Raw genomic sequence first — 17,287 nt, forward strand, 5'->3', positions numbered from 1 at the left:
AGCGTGTGTGCGCTCGCGTGCGTGTGCGTGTTTAATCACTTGTTAAGACGCTCAAGCAACATGGGTATAGCTCTTTGTTTGCTGTCTCTCACTTCCTGAAGCAGACTCACATCGCACCGACTGATGATCTGGAGGTGGAGGAAGAATGACTTGTTTACACACAGACAAGATAAATGCACTCATCTGCAACCTGCAAATATTCATTAAGTTATTATTAGCTCACATAACCACCCCCTCACACAACTAAGTTATGTTTTATTTTAAAGAAATGTCAGACAGAAAGCACTCAAAAATAAAAAATACATTTCAAAATGTGTTAGCTCGATGCTAAGTTACATTACATATGACATATACATGCTATTGATTAGCATTAGCGATTCTACATGGCGATTTCAACACCTCCAAATGTGTTAATGAAAACTACAAGTAAGATGCACGTTACAATCAAACAGCTGGTGTGTAAAAAGTACAACACTTAAATAAGGATGTAACAATATGTAGACAAACCGTGGTAATATTCCAGACGGTTAGTATTACCGCTTCAAATTGTTAGTATTATTAAAACCGTACCACCTCGTATCCCTTGGTGCTCATTTCCTGGAGAAGCAGCTAGTACGCTGATTGCTAACTAGCTTAAATGCTACAAGACAAATTTAGAGTACGTCTTTTCAGCTCTGTCAAATATTTCAGTGTGTGTGTTAGTACTTTTTGAGCACATTTAACAATACCCTGATGATGATAATGATTACCTCTCAATACTTACAGTATACACACTTTGTAGGACTCAACAAAGGACACGACTGGCACATTCAACTCAATGGCAAAGACTACTTCCTGACTACGGCAACACAACTAGGACAAACTGAAATTAATGCATACTTGCAAATTTTAGTCAAAAGTGTAAGAAAACAAGATATAACTGGACAGTACCGTTATAATCAGCTCACTGTTCAACGTTAGTGAACGAGATTTTACTATTATCAAATAACTGTATTTTTGCATAATTAATGGTAATTAATTTAAATTAATATAAAATAAATTATTATTAAACTTGGTAACATTTATTATCACCTAAAGACACACCAAAGAACCAACAATAGGTACAGTTGAGTTTTGATTCTTAAGTATCAGTTGAAATGTAAAAATTACTTTTGTAATCGCAGTCCTTTTAATACTTTAAAAAGTAACTTATATTTCAACAATGATGCCACGGTCTAAATACCAGAGTACTGTTAATAACAGGGTGTATTTACAGTATATAAGCCCACACGTACACATGATTGACAATGACATATTTAGAAGCCCCTAAAGCACTTGAAGGTTTGGTGACTCACTAAACTTGACATAACCAATTTCCATATTCCTCATCTTCAGCGTCTGGACCCCCCGAGTCCAGTTCTGAGCCACGAGTCAAACAGTTTTTCGTGTTCTCCCCTGCCTACTTCACCTTGGCCAGTGTGTGCATGACGTCGTCATTCCCAGCTTTGGATTCCCCAAAGTGCTGAAGGTTGAAGGCACATATCTTGAACTCTGAGGCCCCCTGAGCGCCACACGCAGCCAAACAGGCGAGCAGGAGGACCAAAGTGTGCCTCATTGCCACCGCTGTGAAAGATTGTGAGAGATTGTAATCATGTTCCAGTAGTATGAGGCAGAGATGATTGAACATGTATTTGGTATTTGTGGAAACAACAACCATCCGTGCAACCGTGCAATTGTTTGAACAACATAGTGACTCTATAGAAGTTGTAATAAGTGCTACTCTGTCAGAAGACCGCATGTAAACAAAGATGTCACATTTGTTATCACTTTTGTCGCAGCACTTGCGGTTGGTTTATTATCAGTCAGCGTTGTCATGTTAGCCTTGGAGTTGTGCTCTTAATATGAGTCACATTTTGTTTTGTAGAAAAAACAAAACGATAACAGACATGACATAACTATAAACATTTGAAACGGCAACTACCTGGCTTTGAGAAACACTAAAAAAAATCAAGAACATAAATTGTGGTCGTAACAGTTTCATTTTTATATCAGAGTAAAACAATGTGGAGTTATCAATTCTGAGGAGCAAATGACAGAATCAACCTCTACATTTTTATTTCTTTTTTTATTATTTATTTTAAAAATGATGAAAACAAACAAAAAAAAAACAGTCCAACACGCTCCACCTCTGGCTTTTATAAGAACTTGCGATTTAACGAGTGACAAACAATTCTTCATCAATCCTGCTCCAACTTTCTCTGATTGCTGTCGTCAGATCGCCTTGTCATCCACCATTTTCTTCTATTTACACTTTTTGTATCTTTCTTCAAGGAAACGTTTGACACATCGTGCTCTATGGCAAGATGCACATTCATGTCAAAAAATGATGTCATCATCCCCAAACATGCTTTCTACTGATGGAATAGAGACACAATGTCAACTTGTGCATATATTGAAGATGTAACGATGGCCCGTATCTTCAGTGAGTGTGGAAATGTGCATCTTTTCTTCAGGTAGTCGAAACCAAACAAAAGTTCCAGCATCATCACAGATTCACCATATGACTTTCATCCAGCCAGCCATAGTTCACCATTGCTTTTCTTTAGCCAATCAGAATCCTTGCTAGCATTCAAAAAAGCGGTTATTCATACTCTGCTCAAAAGACCTAACCTCGATCCTGACCTCATAGTAAACTACCGGCCGGTGTCCCACCTTCCCTTTATTTCGAAAATCCTCAAAAAAATTGTTGCACAGCAGCTAAATGAACACTTAGTGTCTAACAATCTCTGTGAACCTTTTAAATCCGGTTTCAGGGCAAATTACTCTACGGAGACAGCCCTCGCAAAAATGACTAATGATCTATCGCTAACGATGGATTCTGATGCGTCATCTATGTTGCTGCTTCTTGATCTTAGCGCTGCTTTCGATACCGTCGATCATAATATTTTATTAGAGCGTATCAAAACACGTATTGGTATGTCAGACTTAGCCTTGTCGTGGTTTAACTCTTATCTTACTGACAGGATGCAGTGCGTCTCCCATAACAATGTGACCTCGGACTATGTTAAGGTAACATGTGGAGTTCCCCCGGGTTCGGTTCTTGGCCCTGCACTCTTCAGCATCTACATGCTGCCGCTAGGTGACATCATATGCAAATAAGGTGTTAGCTTTCACTGTTATGCTGATGACACCCAACTCTACATCCCCCTAAAGCTGACCAACACGCCGGATTGTAGTCAGCTGGATGCGTGTCTTAATGAAATTAAACAATGGATGTCAGCTAACTTTTTGCAACTCCATCCATCTTCAACCGCTTTTTCGGAATCGGGTCACGGGGACAACAGCTCCAGCAGAGACCCCCAGACTTCCCTCTCCAGAGCAACATTACAACATTAGCAACTTCCTCCTGGGGAATCCCGAAGCGTTCCCAGGCCAGAGAGGAGATGTAATCCCCCCATCTGGTCCTTGGTCCTTGGTCCTTTTTGCAACTCAACGCTAAGAAAACATAAATGCTGATTATCGGTCCTGCTAGACACCGACACCTATTTGATAATACTATCTTAACATTTGACAACCAAACAATTACACAAGGAAAAAGAATCTGGGTATTATCTTCGACCCAACTCTCTCGTTTGAGTCACACATTAAGAGTGTTACTAAAACGGCCTTCTTTCATCTCCGTAATATCGCAAAAATTTGTTCCATTTTGTCCACTAGCGACGCTGAGATCATTATTCATGCGTTCGTTACGTCTTGTCTCGATTACTGTAACGTATTATTTTCGGATCTCCCTATGTCTAACATTAAAAGATTACAGTTGGTACAAAATGCGGCTGCTAGACTTTTGACAAGAATAAGAAAGTTTGATCATATTACGCCTATACTGGCTCACCTGCACTGGCTTCCTGTGCACTTAAGATGTGACTTTAAGGTTTTACTACTTACGTATAAAATACTACACGGTCTAGCTCCATCCTATCTTGCCGATTGTATTGTGCCAAATGTCCCAGCAAGAAATCTTATTAGTGATTCCCAGAGCCCAAAAAAAGTCTGCGGGCTATAGAGCGTTTTCTATTCGGCCTCCAGTACTTTGGAATGCCCTCCCGGTGACAGTTAGAGATGCTACCTCAGTAGAAGCATTTAAGTCCCATCTTAAAACTAATTTGTATACTCTAGCCTTTAAATAGACCCCCCTTTTAGATCAGTTGATCTGCCGTTTCTTTTCTGCTCTGCCTCCCTCTCCCTCGTGGAGGGGGGGGCACAGGTTTGGTGGCCACGGATGAAACGCTGGCTGTCCAAAGTCGGGACCCGGGGTGGACCACTCATCTGTGCGTCGGTTGGGGACGTCTCTGCGCTGCTGACCCGTCTCCGCTTGGGATGGTCTCCTGCTGGCCCCACTATGGACTGGACTCTCACTATTATGTTAGATCCACTAAGGACTGGACTCTCACAATTATGTTAGATCCACTATGGACTGGACTTTCACAATATTATGCTAGATCCACTTGACGTCCATTGCACCGGTCGCCCTGGGGGGGCGGGGGGGGGGGGTTCCCACATCTGCGGTCCTCTCCAAGGTTTCTCATTGTCCCATTGGGTTGAGTTTTTCCTTGCCCTGATGTGGGATCTGAGCCGAGGATGTCGTTGTGGCTTGTGCAGCCCTTTGAGACAGGGGCTATATAAATAAACATTGATTGATTGATTGATATTCTTGTTTTCTTTTAGTCTTTCTTAAATCCAGAAAGCTGCCTTTTGAAATGACCGACAGTTTTTTGTTCACTAAAAAAACTGCATGAACATCCCCCAAGTCTGCTGATTGCATTGTCCTCCCAGGGGTTGTCTGATGTTAATCATTTATATTAGTTATTCGGACTCGGGGGTTAAACTGAAAGCTCAGATGATGTCACGCTAAAAATGTGGAAATTAATTTTTCCAATTCCGGTTCCAAATTTTTTAAGCAAGACTAACAGAAGCAAATGGAGTCTGCTTGGCACACCTTCATACCCAGCAGAGTATTTTTAGACAGGAGATTCTCTTTTTAACTGTAATGCTACAACACACACACACACACACACACACACACACACACACACACACACACACACACACACACACACACACACACACACACACACACACACACAGAGAGAGAAAGAGAGAGAGAGAGAGCAGTGAAATGCTTCCCTGACCTAGTTTGTGTGTTTTAGAAGAGTCTCTTACCCGTTTGTTCTTTGACCGCTTGTGTGTTTCTGACTGCTTCCTCATTTGTGAAACCTGAAGCCAGAGAAGCCTGACTATTTCCTGTGGGCGGGACTTCCTGTTGCACATAACTCTGCTTTTTTTGTGACCATGGGAGGAGACCATCGGTTGTCACTCACTCCAGTCTAGTGGAATAAGTTCCATAGAAGACTTTGTGGTACCTAAAAGTCAGACCTTTATAACATGTTATTACTTTTTGTTTGAAGTGTGATTGATCTGCCTACGACCGCAATACATTCAAATGAAAAGCAGTGGTTATTGATTTAGGGACCATCAACAAAAACGTAATGAAACAATAGAATGCCTTGGAACAAGTAAAATAGTATTAATACCTCAGCCATGTTGGAGACAATCATTGAATTCACATCATATACTTTTTTCTTTTTTAAATATGCAAAACTAAAATAATTTTGGAAAGAAGTACAGTCGGTCATGACTAAAGTGCTGGGATATAATATTCCAATTACGTATCTGGGACACAAGATAGATAGATAGATCTTTAAAGCCATCCTGTTACAAACTGGACGCCTACTCAGAATATGTGGCCGGACCTTATAAAGGAAATATGGACAAAGACGTATTTATTAAAGTGGAAGTGGATAATTTATTTAGAAAAAATATGTTGGTAACAAAGCACCTTTTAAAGTATCCCACTGGAAAGGTGATTTTGTTGTGTATGCTCCCACAAGTATATTTATCATTTACATTTTTATTATTATCAGAATTATGTGGTTTTGTTTTATTTATTTATTTTGAGTTTTGCACTGGTTCAACTAAAATATATACAGTACAGGCCAAAAGTTTGGACACACTTTCTCATTTCAATGGGTTTTCATTATTTTCATGACTATTTCCATTGTAGATTGTCACTGAAGGCATCAAAACTATGACACCTGTGAAGTGAAAACCATTTCAGATGACTACCTCTTTAAGCTCATCGAGAGAATGCCAAGAGTGTGCAAAGCAGTAATCAGAGCAAAGGGTGGCTATTTTGAGAGAACTAGAATACATATGTTTTCAGTTATTTCTCCTTTTTTTGTTAAGTACATAACTCCACATGTGTTAATTCATAGTTTTGATGCCTTCAGTAACAATCTACAATGTAAATAGTCATGTAAATAAAGAAAACACATTGAATGAGAAGGTGTGTCCAAACTTTTGGCCTGTACCGTATATAATTTTTATTTTTAATCAAATAGGATAGGATAGGATAGGATAGGATAAGACTTTATTGTCATTGCACAAGTACAACGGAACTATGTTTTCAGCACAATCCAGTTCAAGATTAGACAAACAAACAGTGTACAGGGTTACAGAACAGGAACGCTGATGGGTCGCCACGAGGCGCCCCGTAAAAGATAAGAAAAAGGTAAAACGCTGGGTAAGAAGATGAGTAAAAAAATACAATCTAGACTGGGCTCCTAAGGGGGCCTAGTAGTCTGGAGTGGGAAAAAACCTCCATGCCATGCACACATAAACATGTTACATTTAATCACGACAACTCGCAACAGAGGGGCGGGGAGTTGGGGCCCTGGAGGTCGACTGCTGCTATGAAGCGCTGCCAGCTGTCCATCACCCCGAGGGGAATCAAGCGGTGGTGAAGGTGTGGGTGGGGTGTATATGCCCATTGTCTTGGGTGTGTCGATGTAATGTTCATAGGCTGGGGCCGTTCTGCATGCAAGCAAAAGTTCGACTCCAGGTGTCGTTGAGGAAGGAGGGAGGTCAAGCGTCCATCATTGAGGTGTCCTCGGGGGTGTTTTCAGAACAGCCTGTTCCTGTTGTTCACAGCGTCAAGGCCATTCGAGGGAGTCAAATCGTAGATTAGGATGTTTGTTTTCCGCGAGCAGACATTACAATCACTTGTCTGTTCTATTCGTCCATACTGGCCTTCATATTAAATTTTTCCTTTTCAGCAAGCTTCTCCATGATGTGATCCCTCTTGCGATTCAGTTCAGAAATCGCCAGTCTGTGATCCCACAGCCCGGCACAAACCTTCCATTGCGACGAACAGCCTTTGGGCTCCTTGAGTGGCTGCCATCGTCTTACGAATTTGACGATACACCAGAGCAATGCCCAGCCCAATCAGCAAGTGCCCCGCGATCACGGTTCTAAATAGGTAGATGTCTTCCACGTCCTCGATGGAAAGGACTGAGAGGCACATGATTCTCCATTTATCCCAGGAATCTCTTATGTACCCCGCAGCAATGGTTCCATCAGGGCAGCCAGGCTCCCCCGAACCTCTTTTCCTCGTCAAAAAGATTTTGTCAATTGCATCGAGAGTCCAGCTGATCATTTCCATGTCTGATGTTTAGATTTGGAGGACAGCACAATGAAAGAGGCTTCAAAAAAGTTCAGACAAGACAAAACAAAGAGAGCAAACAGGGAGGAGAAGGGAGCGGAAAAAAATGTGACCGCCTTCACCAGAGGCAAGACAGAGATCCATCATTTATCCTTCTAAAAACTGCAATAAAAAATAAAACTACAATTGATCATAAATTCACGTTCCAAGTCAACAACGGGAACATGTTAACTAAATGACAGCAACATTTTCAGTCAGTTAAGCACTTTAACATTTTTTTTAATGTATGTTTAAATCTGTTTATTTATTATCATATTTTGTTTTTGTTTTATTTAAGTGAACAAAATCCAATTGTATTTCTTTCTTTCTCTCAGGTTATGCACTGGTTTAAGTAAGATATATTTATTTTAATCAAATCCATGTACATTTGTTCCTTCTAAAAACTGCAATAAAAATTTGGTTAAAAAAAGGAAAACAAATTACTATTGATATTAAACTCAAACTTCAACTCAACAGCGAAAACATTTTTACTGTGTCTTTAGTCAGTTATGACTTCTTTTTTTTTTTAATATGTCCTGTCCAGCCACTCAGTTATCATATCATATTGTTGATGTAGATTATCTATATCTGCAGTACAGATTTACTTTAGAAAAGAGAAGTGTTGGATACTTCTTTTGTTGCCTTATTTGTATTTGATTTTATTAACTGGATTTATTTCATGTCTGGTGCAGCTGGACCGGAGCAGGGACAGGACAGAGGGAGACAACAACAACAAACAAACAAATAAAAACAACAGAACTACATCAGCAAATATACACATATGATGCCAAAAATGATAAAGAAGAGCAGATTAATGACATAGATAGTAATAACACAGCAATGACAATGAATATTATTAAAGTAAAAATAATAGAAATAACATTATTAATATTACATTACAATGGCTGCAGATGCAACAATACACACATTTTTGAATTACAAAAGAAAGCAGCTAAAAGTAGGGGGAACAGACTACATTAACCTTTTACATTGTTATGGTATAACTGGGTTAAGCTATAGCAGTGTGCTGTGTTTTGTGATGTGGGTTTGAATTTGAATGAGTATGATTGTGTACACTCGTATGTATGAAGATAGGTTTGATGACATTTGATTGAATGCACATGTGCATGTGTATGTATGTACCGGTATGTTCAGTGAATGTGTGCGTGTTTCTTTTTGAAGTGTATTTATATCTATTTATTAATGTTTTTATTATTATTTTTCTTTAATAAAATACAATGTATTTATTTCTCTTAAGTTTTGCACTGTTAACTAAAATATGTATTTGTTTCTTCTAAAAACTCCTACAAAAATTTTGTTTAAAAAAAACTAACTAACAATTGATCATAATATTCACATTCCAAATCAACAGCGAGAACATTGTTACTAAATTCTAGTAATGTCTTCATTTATTTCCTTTTAAGGAGCCATATGTAATCATTTAATGTCAAGTCATCATTAAATGGCCTTGATATGTCAAAAGGCATTAATAAATCATGTTCTTTGCGAATACTTTTATAACTGATAACAGTAGTTCAGCCTGGTCATGCTCATTTGAAAATTAGATTTACAGCCCCGAAATCTTATATTTGCTTTCATTTCCATGCCCCGACCTCCACCGTTTGACCAATTAGAAAGTCTGTGAGTGTGTCACATCCAGGTTGCCAGTTACGCACCACCCTCTTTGTCTGGCTACTACCACTGGTAAAGTTACTAAACATGTCAGAGTAAATCTAATCTAAAAGGCGTCGTTATGATTCTCAACTTATTCATGACAAAGCCAGGAAAAAAAAGAGGATTTGTATCGAGGTAACCTTTGAAAGATAGAGACGATTGAAGGCGGAGAATAAATTATAAATAAATGGGTTATACTTGTATAGCGCTTTTCTACTTTCAAGGTACTCAAAGCGCTTTTGACAGTATTTCCACATTCACCCATTCACACACTGATGGTGGGAGCTGCCATGCAAGGCGCTAACCAGCAGCCATCAGGAGCAAGGGGTGAAGTGTCTTGCAAAAGGACACAACGGACGTGACTAGGATGGTAGAAGGTGGGGATTGAACCCCAGTAACCAGCAACCCTCCGATTGCTGGCACGGCCACTCTACCAACTGCGCCAAGAAGATTTTTCATCTGACGCCAAACTTGTTCATTTCCTCCTTGATAGGTAAGTAAGGCATTTACGTTTTCTTATTACTTGTAATAAATGGAAATTGACATTTGGTATATAAACTATACTGTCCCATCCAGTCTATGATCTTACGAAGCTACGAATGCTTAGCATGCTAGCCCGGTCAATGACACATCGACATATAGGCTAATGGGGGAAATATATGCTCGTTAGCCTGTATGTCGATGTGTATTCGTACTGACAGGGCAAAATATATTTTTGACAAATAAAACCTATGTGGGTATGGGTAGTCTCAGTGCCTATATCGTTCTCAATATGCTGATACGCTGAGGAAATGGGTTCCAACATTAGCACAGCTGTCATCATGGCAATGTGAAACGCATGGAGACAGCCAAATCACACGATAAAATAATTCCTCATTCGTGTAGCCTATAGGCATACCTTGGTAAAATGTCTCCTCTTTAGTTTTGGAGGTACATTAGGCTGCTAAGCATGCTCTACTTCTTTTCACCAGTATAACCATTGCTAGAGTTGGTTGTAGTTTGTTTTAGTCTTTGTTTTCTGATAGTACTGACAATAACCATATGATTGCCATTTGTTGTGATATTGTATGCAGGCATGATGTACTTCCATCCATCCATTTCTACCGCTTGTCCAGTTCAGGGTCACGGGGGGTGCTGGAGCCTACCTCAGCTGCATTCGGGCGGAAGGCGGGGTACACCCTGGACAAGTCTCTACCTCATCACAGGGCCAACAGATAGACAGACAACATTCACACACTAGGGCCAATTTAGTGTTGCCAATCAACCTATCCCCAGGTGCATGTCTTTGGAGGTGGGAGGAAGCCGGACTACCCGGAGTGAACTCACGCAGTCACAGGGAGAACATGCACACTCCACACAGAAAGATCCCGAGCCCAGGATTGAACCCAGGAACTTCGTATTATGAGGCACACGCACTAACCCTGTTCCACTGTGCTGCCGGCATGATGTACTTCTTCCTGAAAATAGCCACATTTCTGTGTAAAATGTGTTGGTTAGAGATTTGTTATTGACAAAACGCTTGTCTATTCAGGTATTATGGTCCGAGCACCTCAAACCCTAGTAAGAGCCAGTGGAAGTTTGAAATTCGTTGGAGTAGCCCAGTCCATCGAGCTGGATTCGGCTGCGTATATGGCAACCTCAGTTGGAGAGAGGCGGAGGGGACTACAGAATGTTGACTGTGATTGCAGTACCATTTCTGGACACATTATTACATATGGCTCCTTTAAGATGTTTTCTTTTTTAGAATGTATTTTTATTAGCGATTTTTGTTTGTTGTTTTTTTGTTTGTTTAATTTTTTTTTAACAAATACACATTTATTTATTTTATGTATTTGTTCCTTCTAAAAACTCCTAAAAAATGTAAGTTTACTAAATGTTAGCAATGTCTTCAGTCATTTATTCCCTTTAAGATGTTTTCTTTTTTAGAATGTATTTTTATTAGTATTTTGGTATTTATTTATTTTTTGTTAAAAAAATTGTAACAAATACACATGTATTTGTTTCTCTTAAGTGTTGCACTGGTTTAACTCAGACAAATGTATTTTTAATGAAATCTATGTATGTTCTTTGCTTCTAAATTCTCCATAAAAAATTTATAAAACCCATAAAATTACAATTAATCACAAACTCACATTCCAAGTAAACAGCGGGAACAGCTTTACTAAATGTCAGCAAAGTCTTCAGTCAGTTATGCCCTTTAACATTGTTTCTTTTTGAAAATATATTAATCTATTTAATTTAAAAATGTTTAGCTATTTGTTTATTTCTTATTATATATATATATATATATATACATATATATATATATATGTTTTGTTTTTTTGCAAAATACAATTGTATTTCTTTTTTCTTTTAACAAATTAAGATCACCTGTAACGATGATACTGAATTACATTTGAGCTTCCTCCTGACACTCGAAAGCCTAAATATCCCTAAAAAAAAATTTGTAGTGTTTGTTTTTACTGGTTTCTAGTTAATAGTTGAGTAGTTGAATAAAAACACACACAGCAGCTGTTTGTATATAATATTGATTTATGTCTGTAGTTTTATTCATTTTTACAGGCAGTATTTTTAGTAGAATACCCTTCTTTCCTGAATAATACTGATCAATCATGTGCACAAAATGTTGAAAATAGATAAACAGATGAGTGGACTAGTGGTCACATAGTCAGGCGCTTCGAGGGTTTAAATACCCGCACTGTGCTGTAGGTGGGTTAGGGTGAGCAAATCAAGCGCTCCTTTTCTATTCATGCCGTGCTGTGGTAAACATTGTAAACAAATGTGGCGTCGATGTTGTGGGACTTCTTTGCTGTTTCAGAGAGAGACATTTTGCGTACTATTTGCACCCATTTGTTCAGTAAACATTTCGCGAGGAGGGATAAAAAAAACATTACGCTTCAACACATCAAATCTTATGAAACGGCAGCATCGCTACGACAGTGTTTTGAAAGTCTACAAAGACGCCTGCTGCTAAAGAAGCCGCTCGAAACAAACCACACTTAAAGCTCATTAAAACAATAACAAATATAAATAGGTTATAAGAAAATCAGGAAGTTATCGGCTTTAGAATAAAATCCTGTGCTTGTTTATGTACACATGCCCCGTGACTGACTAGTGAGCGGCCTAGTGTGTACGCTGTTTCTCGCCCTAAATCAGCTGGGATAGGCTCCAGCTCACCCAAATGAGGACAAGCAGTATCGCACATGAGGTAATCAGGCAACAAGAATATTATTAAATACAATTCATCATGCTAAGATTCAACAAACGTGTCAATAGTACCATTTTTAGGGACCGAGTCCCTTTGGGACAGAGGACCCTATTGTATTTCTAGCGTTTTATTATTATTATACCGCCGCCTCTTTGAGCTGTAATTTGACCCCCTTAACATGCTTCAAAACTCACCAAATTGGACACAAACATCAGGATTGGCGAAAATTGCGATCTAATCAAAAAACCAAACCCCAAAACTCAAAATTGCGCTCTAGCGCCCCATAGGAAGAAAACACAGACAAAACTGCCTGTAACTCCCAGTAAGAATGTCGTAGAGACATGAAACAAAAACCTATATGTAGGTCTCACTGAGACCTAGATTTCATTCACTCACAACCCCCAGCAAAAAACAACAGGAAGTTTGCAATTCCCCCTTCAAAACAAAAGTTGAGTAAAAACAGTCACCTTTTTTCAAACATTATCTCCTCTGAGCGCGTTTGTCGTGTCGGCTTCAAATTAGCACAGGAGAGAGATTGAACCCTTCTGATTAAAAGTTAATGAAAGAGTTTTAATTACTGCTCCGGTTTAGATTTTATGAGCCCTCAAAGTCGGTCCCGTCCATGGCTGCTTGCAGCTTTAATTACCATTATATTAGAAGTTTTATCACAACGACAAACCATGAGTGGATATTACCATTTCTGAATTTGAATTAATCGTTCACAGTAAATTAATTAATTTTTCACAGTAAATTACTTGCTTACATTACTTAAATCAACCTAGCTCAAAATAAATGAATGTAAAAAAATATTTCAAAATATATATAAATTACAGGATTAATTTGCAACTATACATGATTGTTTCAATGTTTTTTGTGATTAATCAACTCGTTATTTTTGACAGCTCTATTTAGAAAATAAAAAAAACTACTGCCGTCAAATGATTAAAGTTTTTAATAATTTTTAAGAAATACACAAACATTTGTTAAATGTTTTACTTGAATGTAAACCCAGGTAACATTTGATGTTAATGTAAAAGAGCTCAAAATGAATTAATGTAAAAAATGATTGAAAAAACTGAAATAATTATGTGATTAATCTGCAACTATAGCATACATGATTAATGCAATATTTTTAGTGTTTAATGATGAGTTAACTCATTATTTTTGACAGCGCAAGATAAAATATAAAACAATTTATTTTATTGTTATCAGATTAACTACACTTTTGAATTTGGATTAATTGTGATTAATCATAGTAAAAATATTAATACAAAAAAAATACCCCAATATTTTGACACAAATGTAATGTAATGTCATCAGTCATACAGACTACAATACAAACTACTTTTTTGTTATCAATCACTTGAGTTAACTCTTTATTTTTGACAGCCCTAGTTAGAATTTTTATTTTATTTCTTTAACCTCTATTTAATCAGGAAAGTCCAATTGAGATTAAAAAAAATATTTTTCTAATCATGTCAAATTTTATAAATAATGTTGGTATGGTATTCATATATTTAGTCAGATTATTCACACTTTTGAATTGGAATTAATATGGGAACCAACGCACGGGCATCGATCGCGAGGATGTCCCGCGCTAACGTACGTGGACATCCTGAAGAAAGATGCGGGAGCTGAAGGGTGTATGGAGAACCGGAATGATTGGAGACTCCGATGGAAGCTCGTCTAAGGACGACTGAGAGACAATAGTGATTATTCATAGAAAAAAAAAAAAATACCCTAATATTTTGACACAAAAGCAATTTCATAGTCAGAATGTTATACATAGACATTTGTTTTTGTTTTAATTTAATATACCGGTACGTAATTTATTTGCTCAAAACCTGTTAAAAAATTGTTACAAATAGTTCTGTCGGGAATTATTTTGAAGCAAAATGATGTATGCGTAAGTATTGACCTGATCGCTGACTTTAAATAAAAGCCAGGTAACATTCGATGTTAGCGTATGTTCTCAAAATAAATTCATGTAAAAAATTCATTGAAAAAAAAAATAGATAAATTGTTGCAACTATACATGAATAATGGAAATTTTATTTGTGATTAATCACATGAGGTAAGATGTTATTTTTGACAGCCCTAGTTAGAAAATACAAAATATATTTACAATGTAAAATCTGAGGCCACAGTAAGTGAACCGCGCTGTGGCGAGAGAACACTGAATTTGTAAAGTACAATAAAATATCTGCTATGTCGGTTATGAATGAACTAATTTCCAGGCTGGTGAGCATGGTTTATAAATATTAAATATAAGAGTAATCTCTCATTTTTGTCCACACTGACTGCTGTGTCACCAGGTGACATATTGCGTCAGGTGTGATGTCATCATAATGTTTGGAACCCCTCTTCCAAAGAGGTCAAATGTCATTCACACTCGGGTCTTTTGTCTGAGTTCACACAAGACTCACACTCCTCGCGCAAGACTTTGTCCTCACCGGGGTCTTCAGTCAGGACGAAGACGTCATCTTCCTCGTTTTGGTCTGCGAGGACCCGATAGCTGCACCCGGCAGTCAGTCTGCTGTCAAATATCCTGCAAATATTAAGACAGAGGCGTCACTTGCTGCGTATCAACATTACATTTTGACACTAGAGACTGGAATACTACTCATGTTCTGGCTGTTGATTTATTTTGATATAAACAAGAGGTGTGGTATTCAACATGTATGTATGACTAATGTGCAAGTATACATCGGTGTAGTACTGCAATACTAATATATCTGTAAATATGTTACTTAGAGGTGAATGAATCCTGTCAGAGAGAGTTTCAATTCCCACCTCCGGAAGAACTTTGAACATGTCACAAGGGAGGTGCTGGACATTGAGTCCGAGTGGACCATGTTCCGCACCTCTATTGTCGAGGCGGCTGATTGGATCTGTGGCCGCAAGGTAGTTGGTGCCTGTCGTGGCGGTAATCCTAGAACCCGTTGGTGGACACTGGCGGTGAGGGATGCCGTCAAGCTGAAGAAGGAGTCCTATCGGGTTCTTTTGGCACATAGGACTCCTGAGGCAGCGGACAGATACCGACAGGCCAAGCGGTGTGCGGCTTCAGCGGTCGCAGAGACAAAAACTCGGACATGGGAGGACTTCGGGAAAGCCATGGAAAATGACTTCCGGACGGCTTCGAAGTGATTCTGGACCACCATCCGCCGCCTCAGTAAGGGGAAGCAGTGCACTATCAACACCGTGTATGGTGAGGATGGTGTTCTGCTGACCTCGACTGCGGATGTTGTGGATCGGTGGAAGGAATACTTCGAAGACCTCCTCAATCCCACCAACACGTCTTCCTATGAGGAAGCAGTGCCTGGGGAATCTGTGGTGGGCTCTCCTATTTCTGGGGCTGAGGTTGCTGAGGTAGTTAAAAAGCTCCTCGGTGGCAAGCCCCCAGGGGTGGATGAGATCCGCCCGGAGTTCCTTAAGGCTCTGGATGCTGTGGGGCTGTCTTGGTTGACAAGACTCTGCAGCACCGCTTGGACATCAGGGGCGGTACCTCTGGATTGGCAGACCGGGGTGGTGGTTCCTCTCTTTAAGAAGGGGAACCGGAGGGTGTGTTCTAACTATCGTGGGATCACACTCAACGTTCCCTCTAAGGTGCGCACCTGCGCAATTGCACACTGATCACGCGTCCTCTGCGCACAGCAAATCTATGCCACGCAAAAAATAAAATCCCACTCTAAACAAAAGAAACAAAATAGTTTGTTTTGTATGATTTTGCAATGCAACTGTGAGTAACAGGTGACGAAAGGCGGCCACAACAGATAAAACAATGTTTGTCAACACTTAAATTATTGTAACGTCTGTAGAGAGTGGAGACACTTAAAGGAGGACAGGAATTCCATCGGTCCCTTTATTTAGCGAAATTGTTTGTCGGTCATAACCACACCAAAACAATGTGTAAAATACTTTTATCGGTTCGCAGCTGAGTGTGAAGCGACTGGGATGAGAATCAGCACCTCCAAGTCCGAGTCCATGGTTCTCGCCCGTAAAAGGGTGGAGTGCCATCTCCGGGTTGCGGAGGAGACCCTGCCCCAAGTGGAGGAGTTCAAGTACCTCGGAGTCTTGTTCACGAGTGAGGGAAGAGTGGATCGTGAGATCGACAGGCGGATCGGTGCGGCATCTTCAGTAATGCGGACGCTGTATCGATCCGTTGTGGTGAAGAAGGAGCTGAGCCGGAAGGCAAAGCTCTCAATTTACCGGTCAATCTACGTTCCCATCCTCACCTATGTTCATGAGCTTTGGGTCATGACCGAAAGGACAAGATCACGAGTACGAGTACAAGCGGCCGAAATACGTGTGGCGGGGCTCTCCCTTAGAGATAGGGTGAGAAGCTCTGTCATCCGCGAGGAGCTCAAAGTAAAGCTCAGCACAGCATATACTTGTATGAACCAATCCAACAAACCGTTCCCGCTCATGGCGCAAAAACAATATATAAAAATGCAACCAACACAAAAAGTCAACACACATGGTCACACATACCACTGAACTTTGTGGATGTTATAAAAAAAAGTCCAAGAGCCATAAAAAAAAAAAATTACACCCATTACAATGCATGATGGGAAAATGTAGAACAAAAAACTTTAAGGAGGTCGTCACAGAAGTCAACAAAGTAGGAGTCGAACTTTCACATACTCTTAAGATCTAATTAAATGAATTATTAATTATATATCCATTATATTAACATAATTAGTACACATAGAAATGTACAGGCTATATATATATTGCTACTTGACATCAGTTAATTTTTTTTAGCCCAATGCTGCCCCCGTGTCAAAAAGTTTGGACACCTCTGTTGTAAACAAACATGTAGGACTTCT

General features: G+C 39.2%; 1 protein-coding gene across 3 annotated transcripts in view; it reads right to left on the reverse strand.

Moving 5' to 3' along the window:
* The window catches only part of dnase1l1 (deoxyribonuclease I-like 1), a 69,983-nt gene that overhangs the window by 16,085 nt on the left and 36,611 nt on the right, over positions 1 to 17,287 (reverse strand). For 2 of the 3 annotated variants that reach the window (XM_061988063.1, XM_061988055.1), the window contains 3 exons: positions 14,885 to 15,006; positions 1,448 to 1,602; positions 40 to 128 (listed from right to left, as the gene is read on the reverse strand). In XM_061988063.1, the coding sequence (XP_061844047.1) occupies positions 40 to 128; positions 1,448 to 1,602; positions 14,885 to 15,006 (366 nt within the window). Of the gene's footprint in view, positions 1 to 39; positions 129 to 1,447; positions 1,603 to 5,199; positions 5,983 to 14,884; positions 15,007 to 17,287 lie in introns of those variants that run through there. The other variant, XM_061988072.1, reaches the window with a different exon arrangement.

Source organism: Nerophis lumbriciformis, linkage group LG01, assembly GCF_033978685.3.
Source record: "Nerophis lumbriciformis linkage group LG01, RoL_Nlum_v2.1, whole genome shotgun sequence".
Taxonomy (NCBI): domain Eukaryota; kingdom Metazoa; phylum Chordata; class Actinopteri; order Syngnathiformes; family Syngnathidae; genus Nerophis; species Nerophis lumbriciformis.